This window comes from Phaethon aethereus (genome assembly GCF_964289735.1).
Source record: "Phaethon aethereus genome assembly, chromosome: 2".
NCBI lineage: Eukaryota > Metazoa > Chordata > Aves > Phaethontiformes > Phaethontidae > Phaethon > Phaethon aethereus.
In genome coordinates, this window is record NC_138582.1 from 28,632,408 (window position 1) to 28,644,460 (window position 12,053).

The following is a 12,053-nucleotide window of genomic DNA, read 5'->3' on the forward strand; positions in this document are numbered from 1 at the left end:
TACTACAGGCTACACAATCAAGGGAAGCCTACTGATGAAGCCTTCCTACTCCAGCTACAGGAGGCATCATGCTCACAGGCTCTTGTCCTGCTGCAGGACTTCAGCCACACTGACATCTGCTGCAAAGTGGCATGGTAAGCTATAGGCAATCCAGGAGACTCCTGGAATGCATTGAGGACAACTTCCTATGCCAGGAAATAGACTGATTTCCCAGAGGGGGTGTGGTACTGGACCTGTTGGTCACCAGTGCAAATGAACTAATTGGTGATGTCAAGATTGGAGGCAGCCTGGGCTGCAGTGATCATGCACTGCTGGAGTTCGCAGTCTGGAGGGATATGGGGCAGGCAAAGAGTAAAGTCAGGACCCTGAATTTTAGGAAAGCAAACTTGCAGCTCTTCACGGAGTTAGTCAGTAGGACACCCTGGGAAACTACCCACAGGGACAAGGGAGCAGAACAGAGCTGGCAAGTCTTTAAGGAGACCTTCCATACAGCACAAGAGCTCTCGATCCCCAGGTGTAAGAAATCAGGAAAGGAAGGAAAGAAACCAGCATGGATGAGTGGAGACTTGCTGGGCAGACTAAAGGGCAGGAAGGAAATGCACAGGCAGTGGAAGCAGGGACAGGTATCCTGAGATGAGTACAGGGATGCTGCCTGGTTGTGTAGGGATGGGGTCAGCAAGGCCAAGGCAGGGCTGGAGCTGAACTTGGCAAGGGACACAAAGAATGAGAAGGGCTTCTATGGGTATGTCAGCTAGAAAAGGAAGGTCAAAGAAAATGTACCCCCCTGATAAGCAAAACTGACAAAATGGTAACAACGGATGAGGAGAAGGCTGAGGTACTCAATGACTTCTTTGCCTCAGTCTTCACTGGCAGTGTCTCTTCCCACACCTCTCGAGGGGATGGGCTGCAAGATAGGGACTAGAGGAGCAAAGTCCTTCCCACTGTAAGAGAAGAACAGGTTCAAGACCACCTGAGGAACCTGAACATGTACAAGTCTATGGGACCTGATGAGATGCATCTGAGAGTCCTGAGGGAATTGGCTGATGTAGTTGCCAAGCCAGTCTCCATCACATTGGAAAAGTCCTGGCAGTCAGGTGAAATTCCTGGAGATTGGAAAAAGGGAAACATTGCACCCGTTCTTAAAAAAGGTAACAAGGAGGACCCTGAAAACTACCCACCCACCAGCCTCCCCTCTGTGCCTGGGTAGATCATGGAACAGATCTTCCTAGAAGTTGTGCTAAAGTACGTAGAGGACAGGGAGGTGATTTGAGAGAGCCAGCATGGCTTCACCAAGGGCAAGTCCTGCTTGACCAACCTAGTGGACTTCTAGGATGGAGTGACTGCATTAGTGGACAAGGGAAGAGCTACTGATATCATCTATTTGGACTTTGGCACGGTAAGACCTTTGACACGATCCCCCACAGCATCCTTCTCTCTAAATTGGAGAGAAAGGGATTTGATGGGTGGACTCTTGGGTGGATGAGGAATTGATTGGAAGGTTGCATCCAAACGGTCAATGGCTCAATGTCCAGATGGAGATCAGTGATGAGTGGTGTCCCTCAGGGGTCCATATCGCTGGGTGAGGAACTGGCTGGATGACCGAGCCCAGAGAGTTGTGGTGAACGGCATTAAATCCGGCTGGTGGCCGGTCACAAGCGGTGTTCCCCAGGGCTTGGTTCTGGGGCCGGTCTTGTTCAATATCTTTATTGATGACCTGGATGAGGGGATCGAGTGCTCCCTCAGTAAGTTTGCAGACGACACCAAGTTGGGTGGGAATGTTGATCTGCTGGAGGGTAGGAGGGCTCTGCAGAGGGATCTGGACAGGCTGGATCGATGGGCAGAGGCCAACTGTATGAGGTTTAATAAGGCCAAGTGCAGGGTCCTGCACTTTGGCCACAACAACCCCATGCAACGCTACAGGCTTGGGGAGGAGTGGCTAGAGAGCAGAAAGGGACCTGGGGGTGCTAGTTGACAGCCGGCTGAACATGAGCCGGCAGTGTGCCCAGGTGGCGAAGAAGGCCAACAGCGTCCTGGCCTGTATCAGAAATAGTGTGGCCAGCAGGAGTATGGAAGTGATTTTGCCCCTGTACTCGGCACTGATGAGGCCGCACCTTGAATACTGTGTTCAGTTTTGGGCCCCTCACTACAAGAGGGATGTTGAGATGCTGGAGCGTGTCCAGAGAAGGGGAACGAAGCTGGTGAGGGGTCTGGAGAACAAGTCTTATGAGGAGTGGCTGACGGAACTGGGGTTGTGTAGTCTGGAGAAGAGGAGGCTGAGGGGAGACCTTATCGCTCTCTACAACTACTTGAAAGGGGGTTGTGGCGACGAGGGTGTTGGCCTCTTCTCCCAAGTAACTAGTGATAGGACAAGAGGAAATGGCCTCAAGTTGCGCCAGGGGAGGTTTAGATTGGATATCAGGAAAAATTTCTTCACTGAGAGAGTGGTCAGGCATTGGAACAGGCTGCCCAGGGAGGTGGTGGAGTCACCATCTCTGGAAGTGTTCAAAAAACGTGTGGATGTGGCGCTTCAGGACATGGTTTAGGGGACATGGTGGCGCTGGACTAATGGTTGGACTTGATGATCTTGAAGGTCCTTTCCAACCTAGTGATTCTGTGATTCTGTGATTCTGTGATTCTGTGATATTGGGACCAGTACTGTTTAATGTCTTCGTCAATGACATAGACAGTGGGATTGAGTGCACCCTCAGCAAGTTTGCAGATGACACCAGGCTGAGTGGTGTAGGTGACATGCCTGAGGGATGGGATGCCATCCAGAGGGACCTGGTCAAGTTTGAGGAATGGGCCTGTGTGAACCTCATGAGGTTCAACAAGGCCAAGCACAGGGTCATGCACCTGGGTTGGGGCAACCCCTGGTATCAATACAGGCTGGGGGATGAAGAGATCGAGAGCAGCCCTGCTGAGAAGGACTTGGAGGTGCTGGTAGATGAAAAGCTGGACATGAGCCAGGAACGTGTGCTTGCAGCCCAGAAGGCCAACCGTATCCTGGGCTGCACCCAAAGCAGTGTGGACAGCAGGTCGAAGGAGGTGATTCTGTGATTCTACTACTCTCTGCTGAGACCCCAGCTGGAGTACTGGAGTAGGGGAGTATTCTGGATTCCTCAGCACAGAAAAGACATGGACCTGTTGGAGCGGGTCCAGAAGAGGGCCACAGAAATTATCAGAGGGATATAAAGAAAGGCTGAGAGAGCTGGGGTTGTTCAGCCTGGAGAAGAGAAGGCTTCAGGAAGAACTTATTGTAGCCTTCCAGTACTTAAAGCGGGCCTACAGGAAAGGTGGGGTGGGACTCATTATCAGGCCCTGTTGCGATAGGACAAGGGGTAATGGTTTTAAACTAAAAGAGGGTAGATTTAGCTTGATATAAGGAAGCAATGTTTCACAATGAGGGTGTTTCACAGTGTTTCATGAACACTGTCACAGGTTGCCCAGAGAGGTGGTAGATTCCCCATCCCTGGAAACATTCCAGGTTAGGTTAGACGGGGCTCTGCTCATTGCAGGGGGTTTGGACTAGATGACCTTTAAAAGTCCCTTCCAACCCAAACTATTCTATGATTCCATGATTCTATGATTCTATGAATAGGAATAGAATGGCCCATGGTGATGAGTAACAGGGGTCTCTGATGAAGAACACATGTTGTAAGTAACACACTCGGAAGAATGCAGTTGCCTTCACACCAGCACAGATGTTACAGTTCCCAGAGAAATTCAGTTCTACTCCGAATTTAAGGGTCCAGAAAATGAGGCATAAATCAGTAACATGACAGATTAACAGAAAGTAATGAAAAAATTCACAAGTTTACTGGACTGGTTAGAAGGGCTCAAGAAAGTTAGAGGGAACTTCTGTCCCGATAAACAAAGAAATTATCAGATCCCTATCACAAGTTATTTTCAGGCCTCATGAATAAAAGCAATATTCTATTGCCTGGAGCTACAGAGGGGCATGAAAATGGGTATAATATACATGCTAACTAGAGCTGCAGGAGTAAAAAACATGGCAGACTCAGTCCTTTGAATTCTGCGTTTATATTCTGGGAATTATTGTGTAGCCTGAAATGTAAACCATATAGACAACAGTAGTTAAAATCTAGGATGTAGTTTTAGACTGCATCACAAGTAACTTCTTTTTAAAGCACAACATTAAGGATAATAAAAACAAGCAACAGAGGCTTGAAATAATAATACTAAAAAAAGGTGTTTTCTCTGGCAACAACTAAGATGACCACTAAAGTAAATGAAAAGTGACACTTGCAGTTTTATCAAAATAAAGATTAATAATTTTCTGCCCCACAGAACCTATTCTCAAATGCATATATAATGCTAATAAGGTTTGACAATTTGGAGCTTAAATACATATATTTATATTGGCCAGGAAAAAACATTAGAAAAATTATGTTAGGAAAGAACCCAGTTCTAGCAGAAAGGTGGTCAGTATGATGATACAATTTTTTTACACTATTCTTATTTTATCAGTCCTTGAAGAGATGACGCTCCTTTTGAAGAATGAGTAAATTACAAATAACTTCCTGATTTTTCTTCTCTCACCCTTTCTAAGAATATTTTCGTAATCTGTAAGGGGAAAAAAAAATTTTAAAACCTCTAAAAACAGCTGCAGAAAAAAAAAGACAAAATGTAATTTTTCTCATAAACAGGAAAATTTAGTCCAATGGTTTTAAATTTAGCCCTTGGACTTTCGGTTAAGGGTGCACAGCATAACCCAGCACAAACTTCTCTCAGAACCCAGGAAAACATTTTTAAATCAACTTGTTTAAATACTATGATCTATACATGTCATAAATCTGAATAATGGTAATGAAATCATTTTTTAACCACATATTGCCCCACTGTAATCAGACAATGTCAGTTGTGCCTTGAGTGGCTTGGGACTAGTCTCTGTACTCATAATTTTCCAAGAATGCATTTTCGAGCGAGCACAGTCCTTGGCAGAGTGCCCAGGCAGAAGCTGTGATTAATTAGGACAAAAGGAGGCAATCTGGAAAACTATATTGCAAACTGTGCCCACAGACTCACCAAAGGCTGAGCTAGATCTAAGGTGAAGTGGTAAGAAAAGGGAAGAAATGGAGTGATTCCTAACTGTCGAAGTCAAAGAGATCTGTGCTTATTTTGAAATGAAAGATGTCTATTCAAGTCTCAGCATTAGCAATCAGTGTTTATGGTGTTGAATTTAATGTTCCTAGACGAAGTGAGACATAAGGTTGGGTGAATAAACATAATTTTTATGAAGGATTACAAAGAAATATGCATAAGCTTTTAGAATTTCTGTCTGTCTTTACAAATTGACTAAGAAGCAGCTTCCATTTAATTTTTGAAATATATAGCCAGATCTTGTAGACCTTTGTCATAGCTTTTTCACAATTTGTAACGAAGACTTTATATGATCTGCTTAGTGCATTCTTTGGTGTTTCTCTTCAAATTGTACCGTTCAGTGTGTAGTCTACATCAGCCAATAAATGAAGAATGGGACTAGCAATGCTCTGTAGCTCATACAAGTCCAGTAGCACCAACAGCCCTATCCCCAAAGTGTCTGCAGTACACTGAAACAATTCCGGCAGTAATACATGAATATTAAATCAATTATTTCATCAGACTAAAGAGCTCCCACTGACTAGTCTGTTCACAGGTAACCATTCTCTGAAAACCTGAAAAAAAACATTTCATGATATGACCAGCCAAGGCAAGAGACCGTTTCACAAACCACCCACAGGCTCTTCAGAAAAAAAGAGCATGTGGCTCTTAACATGAAGGTGGTTAACATACACTATAGCTCTCTATAGTATGCAGTTCACACCTTGTACTGTCCAGTCAGTTACTGTACTCATCCGCGGTGACAGTGTAAATCCTACATGTAAGCACCTAAAGCTCAAGCTCGTAATAACACTGACATCTGATTAAAAAGAAGTATTTCTAAATGTTTTCATCACAAACATCATTATTTTATTGAGTATTGAGAATTCAGTATTTTACATATTTTGATGACGCACTTACAGAAAGGATTTAGAAATTCTGTAGAAGAATTTAGTTTGGTATTGCAGTGTATGAAGCAATTTTTGTGTCATTATATAATTAACAAAATTTTAAAATACAGCAATAACATATTAACTGAGCTGTTTGCCTCTTGTTTTTTATTTTTATTGCTAGTTTTGTGCAAAAAATTTTAATGGAAATGGTCTGGCAATATTATGAGGAATCAGTGAACATTTTGGCAACCGATGTAAATTTGCACATAAGTGAAAAAAACAATATTCTAACTTTGCACACATATATACGGACACTGAATGTCTCTATTCTGATGGGAAATTAGTGGTTTTGCATTTCACTATATTTTCACATACTTTCACAGGGTAATAATGAACATTGTGATGGTTTATATTCTAGAAAGAATGTGTATTCTTATGTAACAATGAAATCCTCTGAGTTCTTTTTATTTAACGTATACATGAAAACCCAAAAGATTAGCTCTAAAATGAGTATAGAGGCTGAAGCACACAAAAGAATGAAAGGAACATATCTGTTAAAAAACTGAATACACTTCAACAGTAGATGATCTCATTGCATTTTCAAAAATATTTCATTCTGATGTTGGTTAGACAAATAAAACACACTGTGCGAAAAATGTACGGGCAACTATTGTGAACTGTATAGGAACAAACTGTAGGAAAAAAAAGGGAAAAAAAGGACTGATAGTGAGAACATGAAGGTTTTTTCAGCTAATTGCAGCACAACCACAAGGATTTTGCAACAAACTTGCAACACAACCACAAAAGACCCCGTTTTGCAAAGTAGGTGTGTTATGTTGAAGGAGTTCATTTTGCAGTGCTTCATTTTCTCAGAAACTTGTGGAAGGATAAATATAACTACACATGGATAAAGAGAAAATATAGATATGTTTTTTATGTTTTCAAATACTAAGTAAAACTCGATGACACTTTTCTTGTCCCTTGTAAAAATTAGATCTCACATGTAGTCTTCCCTCATCGTTTTTCTTATTCACCTTCGTCTTGACTTTCCCATTTGTAAAATACCAATTGATGCTGCAATATGGAGCTATATTGCAGTGTTACAAACCATGTACAGGGGAAATGAAATTTAATAAATTACATAAACTATGTGTAAACACAAAAATCCCATAGACTCAACGCCAGCGTAGTAGATTTGTTCTCTATATACAAAGCTTGTTTTTACATATTTAATCATGATCTCATTTGCTGTAAAAAATCCATTTCATTGGCTTGATTTACTTTCAGCTCTCCTATCACACTTTATTAAACATTCTTATTCTTGCTTTGCCAACCCAAAGGCTGCCTGAGGCAAAGCAATCAGCTTTGTGAGTGGGAGGTGTTTTGGAGTGGAGAAAGAAAAAAAAAATGTAAGCAAAAGTACCACTCTTTGGATTTCAGGAATTTGGAGTAAAGAATATATCCAGAGAGACATGCCAAATTTGCCTTTCACTTTCTTGTTACATGTGCACACCAACATATATGTAATTAGTATAATTTTCATTTAAAACTACCACCACAGAAAAAAATTATTGTTAAAATCTAAATCTGGTGCTTCTGACTGAGATCCTGGACCTTCTTAAAGCAACCCATAAGTCTGAACAGATATCAGAAACCTTTTAAAATAATTGCATAGTAAAATTATCCCTTCTAAATATGGAGACTTTTTAATTATTCTTTTAAGTTGTAGAGATGTTTTTTTGTTTTTTTCATTTGTTTTCACACAGTTTACAGAGAAATTCAGAACCTTAAAAAAATCAGGAAAATTTTTTTTTTTAAATATTCAAAGGGGTTTGATTTCAAAAGTGAAATGAAGGGCAAAGAACTTGTTTCAGATACATTAAAAAATACAAGGGATAAGGGAATAATTTTGTTTCAAAGCATTTGAATGATCTCATTCATAATATCATCAGCACACCAACATGGAAATATTTCTTTGTGTCACTGCTGTTCTTTATTATTGCTCATAATGTATGTTTTGATTATGTCTTGGCTGTGGTACTTAACACCAGTCATCTCTACGAGATTACAATATTCCTATATGTAAGTATAGTCTCCATGGAAACACCATGAAAAAAGGGCTATTCATATTTTATATTAAGAAGTATTTATGAAAAGGTTTTTAAAGAATTAAAAAATATTTTAATATATAATGAATCATTTGTAACAGTCTCACAGACCAACTGACTACTCATAAAAATGGCTATGACACTTTTCATTATGTCCCCACAATTACTTGTGTTTATTACATGCCCCTAATTCTCATTAATAAACTGGTTCTGTAGAAAACTTACCAATGGATTATCCATATGAAATGTTATCAAATTTATAACATTCTAAAAAACAGCATCACAGACTTCATATTAACAAACTTCCCAAAATATTAGGAACAAATAAAGAGCAGAGCAGTGCAAGAAAAGGTAGTCAGCGCTGTTAAACAAGGTGTCCTAATCTAGTGGTTAACTAGATGAAGCCTCACTTCATCTGGTAATCAATTCATTTATTTCTATCAGTGTAATGTAAATATCTCTCAGCAAGTAAATAAAGTTTTATCATGAGCAAAATATAATTTTGACAGATACTATTGTAATACTACTAAATCTTCTGCCAAGAGATTATGCTCAAAGCACCTAAACTCAGGGTTTGCTGGAATAAGTTACCATAAATAATATGTTCTCATACCTTTTATGCAATAAGATTATACAACTTCGCCCTTTAAGCTTTCAGTCAGCAATATCTACTTTCCAAAGGGAGTAATCATGATACTGTGTGAAAGGCTGTATACATTTTATAAATATTACATTAAAGCTGTACACTTGCTGTGTTTATGGCAAAGCATAAAGCAATAAGTAACATATCTAGGGTATTTTTGCACAGGAGATCCACAAATCGTGGATCATTTTCCTTTTACCAGAATGATCGTCAGGTTTCATTCAGCAAAATATGATGAAAATATGTTTAGAATTATATTTTGATATCTCTATCCCACATGTTGATCTAGAAAGAGTTAACCCTCCCTGTAGAAGTGTGTAATTGGTCAAGATAATAAATGGAATTATTGATGCTGTAATAAACATATTCTAAATTTATTACTGTATCCTTTCAAAATAAGACCCATTCCTGCTAATTCTTCATCAACTTTTCCTAAACTGTTCTTACAAACAAACCTAGCAAGATGAAGGTTTTGGTATTACATCTTCTGTTCATTCACATGCACGCATAACAAATTTCTTACACTTACATATAGACAAATAGCATAGTTATTTAAGAAAATGTTAGCTAACGGAATAACCCATCTCTTTTACTGAACTCACATGAAAAAATCCCAGTGGTCCCGATATATATGGCATTTTCATTCCCAGCAGATACTTCACTTGTGAAGTCATAACGTGTGTAGCTGCCCCTGTTGTCATCGCGCTTATCACCGGTTCTGTCAACAAGAAAGTAGCACTGCCCAACTGCAGCATAAACATCGCTACCTAAAAGGCAAAGGCATGAGTATCAGCGTTTATAATAAAATGCAGCTTCCTGGTGACAGGACAATGAAACGGGGTCTATTTAATAAACTGTGAGATAAATGAGATAAAAATAAACAGCAAAACTCCTTTGAAAGACAACTATAGCTGAAAATGGGACCCACTGAAGCTCTGCAGGTTTACCTACGTTATCCTACTTGCATCACTAGTTTACCAGACTCTAACATTAGTTCAGTAACAAAAGCGGACTAAAAGAAACGGTCTTAGAATCATAGAATGATAGAATTGTTTATTTGGAAAAGACCTTTAAGTTCATCAAGTCCAACTGTTAACCTAGCACTGCCAAGTCCACCACTAAACCATGTCCCTAAGCACAACATCCACATGGATTTTAAATACCTCCAGGGATGGTGACTTCACCACTTCCCTTGGGCAGCCTGTTCCAATGCTTGACAACCCTTTTGGTGAAGAAATTTTTCCTAATATCCAATCTAAGCCTCCCCTGGTGCAACATGAGGCCATTTCCTCTCATCCTATCGCTAGTTAGTTGGGAGAAGAGACCAACACCCTCGTCGCCACAGCTCCCTTTCAGGTAGTTGTAGAGAGCGATGAGGTCTCCCCTCAGCTTCCTCTTCTCCAGACTACACAACCCCAGTTCCCTCAGCCGCTCCTCATAAGACTTGTGCTCCAGACCCCTCACCAGCTTCGTTGCCCTTCTCTGGACACGATCCAGCACCTCAACATCCTTCTTGTAGTGAGGGACCCAAAGCTGAACACAGGATTTGAGGTGCGGCCTCATCAATGCTGAGTCCAGGGGCACGATCACTTCCTTACTCCTGCTGGCCACACTATTCCTGATACAGGCCAGGACGCTGTTGGCCTTCTTGGCCACCTGGGCACACTGCTGGCTCATGTTCAGCCGGCTGTCAACCAACACCCCCAGGTCCCTTTCTGCTCGGCAGCTCTCCAGCCACTTTCCAATCTGTAGCATTGCATGGGGTTGTTGAGACCCAAGTGCAGGACCCATCCCTTAGCCTTGTTGAACTTCATACAGTTGACCTCAGCCCATCGATCCAGCCTGTCCAGATCCCTCTGGAGAGCCCTCCTACCCTCCAGCAGATCAACATTCCCACCCAACTTGGTGTCATCTGCAAAGTTACTGAGGGAGCACTTGATGCCCTCATCCAGGTTGTTGATAAAGTTGTTAAACAGAACTGGCCCCAAACCTGAGCCCTGGCGAACACTGCTTGTGACCAGCCACCAACTGGACTTAACTCCATTCACCACAGCTCTTTGGGCCCAGCCATCCAGAGAGTTTTTTGCCCAGCAAAGAGTGAACCCATCCAAGCCATGAGCAGCCAGTTTCTCCAAGAGAATGCTGTGGGAAACAGTGTCAAAGGCTTTACTAAAATGCGGGTAAACAACGTCCACAGCCTTAATGCAACGCTTAGTATTCTATCCCTCTCAAATCTGTGAGCTCAATAAACACTATAAAAAAATCAGTTCAATACAGAAACATGAAGAAAAGCAATTCAAAAGGTGAGGGTGATGCTAAGACTTATTCCTGCCCCACTGCTATTCAGACCATATGAGCAGGCAAAGGTCCGTATTGTGGTCCATCTTACTAATTGCAAACGTGTCAATATCAGGTTTTCCAACTATTGTAGATACTTCATAGGAATATAGAAAAAAATACACAAACTATTATTGTGTACTACCGTGTTTTCTCCTCTTGTTCCAGACTACAATCATTCTTTTCCCTTGAAGAATGAGATTTGACAGCTGTTAATTCTTTGAACAAGGTTGTTACACGCCTACAGATGCTACTGTGCTTAGCACAGCACTTAATGCTTTTCTGATCCATATTAAGTCACATTTAAATTATCTCCCCTTACAATGAGTTCTGCAGGTTCATTAGATAAAGAAGGAGTCTCTTACTTCTATAATCTTTTGCATTTTCTATTCTGCCTGAAAGTTATATGTTCTTGACACAGAGTTGTTTGTTACAACTCTGGATTGTTTTGAGGATTATTTTGCATTTACCATACTAAATATGATCCTTTTGGAATATATCACATCCTCTTTTGCTTCATTTTGTTTTGTTCTGGACCTGAAAGAATAATTTCCAAATATTATCATTCTTCATACCTGAATACCATTTATTTTTTCACCATAAATCTCACCTGTATGCAGTGAGCTATGAGTATAGTAGCAGAAAAGAAACAAAAATACCAAAGTGAGTGACTTTTAATTTAACACAAGAAACTTTAGTGAGCAATTTCCTCTCCCATCTGAGAGATTAAGTCTGAGAATTTTTTTTATTGTTTCCCACTAATAGCATGCGGACTGCTCTGTACTATGAACAATCAGAACATTGATTGTTCTGATTGCCATTCAAGCTTGGACCCCAATAATGACAATTACTATTATTTCCTCAGTGAGTAGTAATTTAGTTAGTCAGGCCTAAAATCGAAAATTACAAAGTTTAGATATTTTGTTTAGCAGTTTGTTCTAACAGTGTGCCTATTCATATATTTAAAACATT

The 12,053-nt window shown here is 40.6% G+C and overlaps 1 protein-coding gene across 1 annotated transcript in view; it reads right to left on the reverse strand.

Moving 5' to 3' along the window:
• The window catches only part of SLC26A7 (solute carrier family 26 member 7), a gene marked incomplete at both ends in the record, with an annotated part of 74,583 nt that overhangs the window by 37,782 nt on the left and 24,748 nt on the right, over positions 1-12,053 (reverse strand). Inside the window, one exon of the mRNA XM_082015076.1 lies at positions 9,347-9,507. Within this exon, the coding sequence (XP_081871202.1) occupies positions 9,347-9,507 (161 nt within the window). The remainder of the gene's footprint in view (positions 1-9,346; positions 9,508-12,053) is intronic.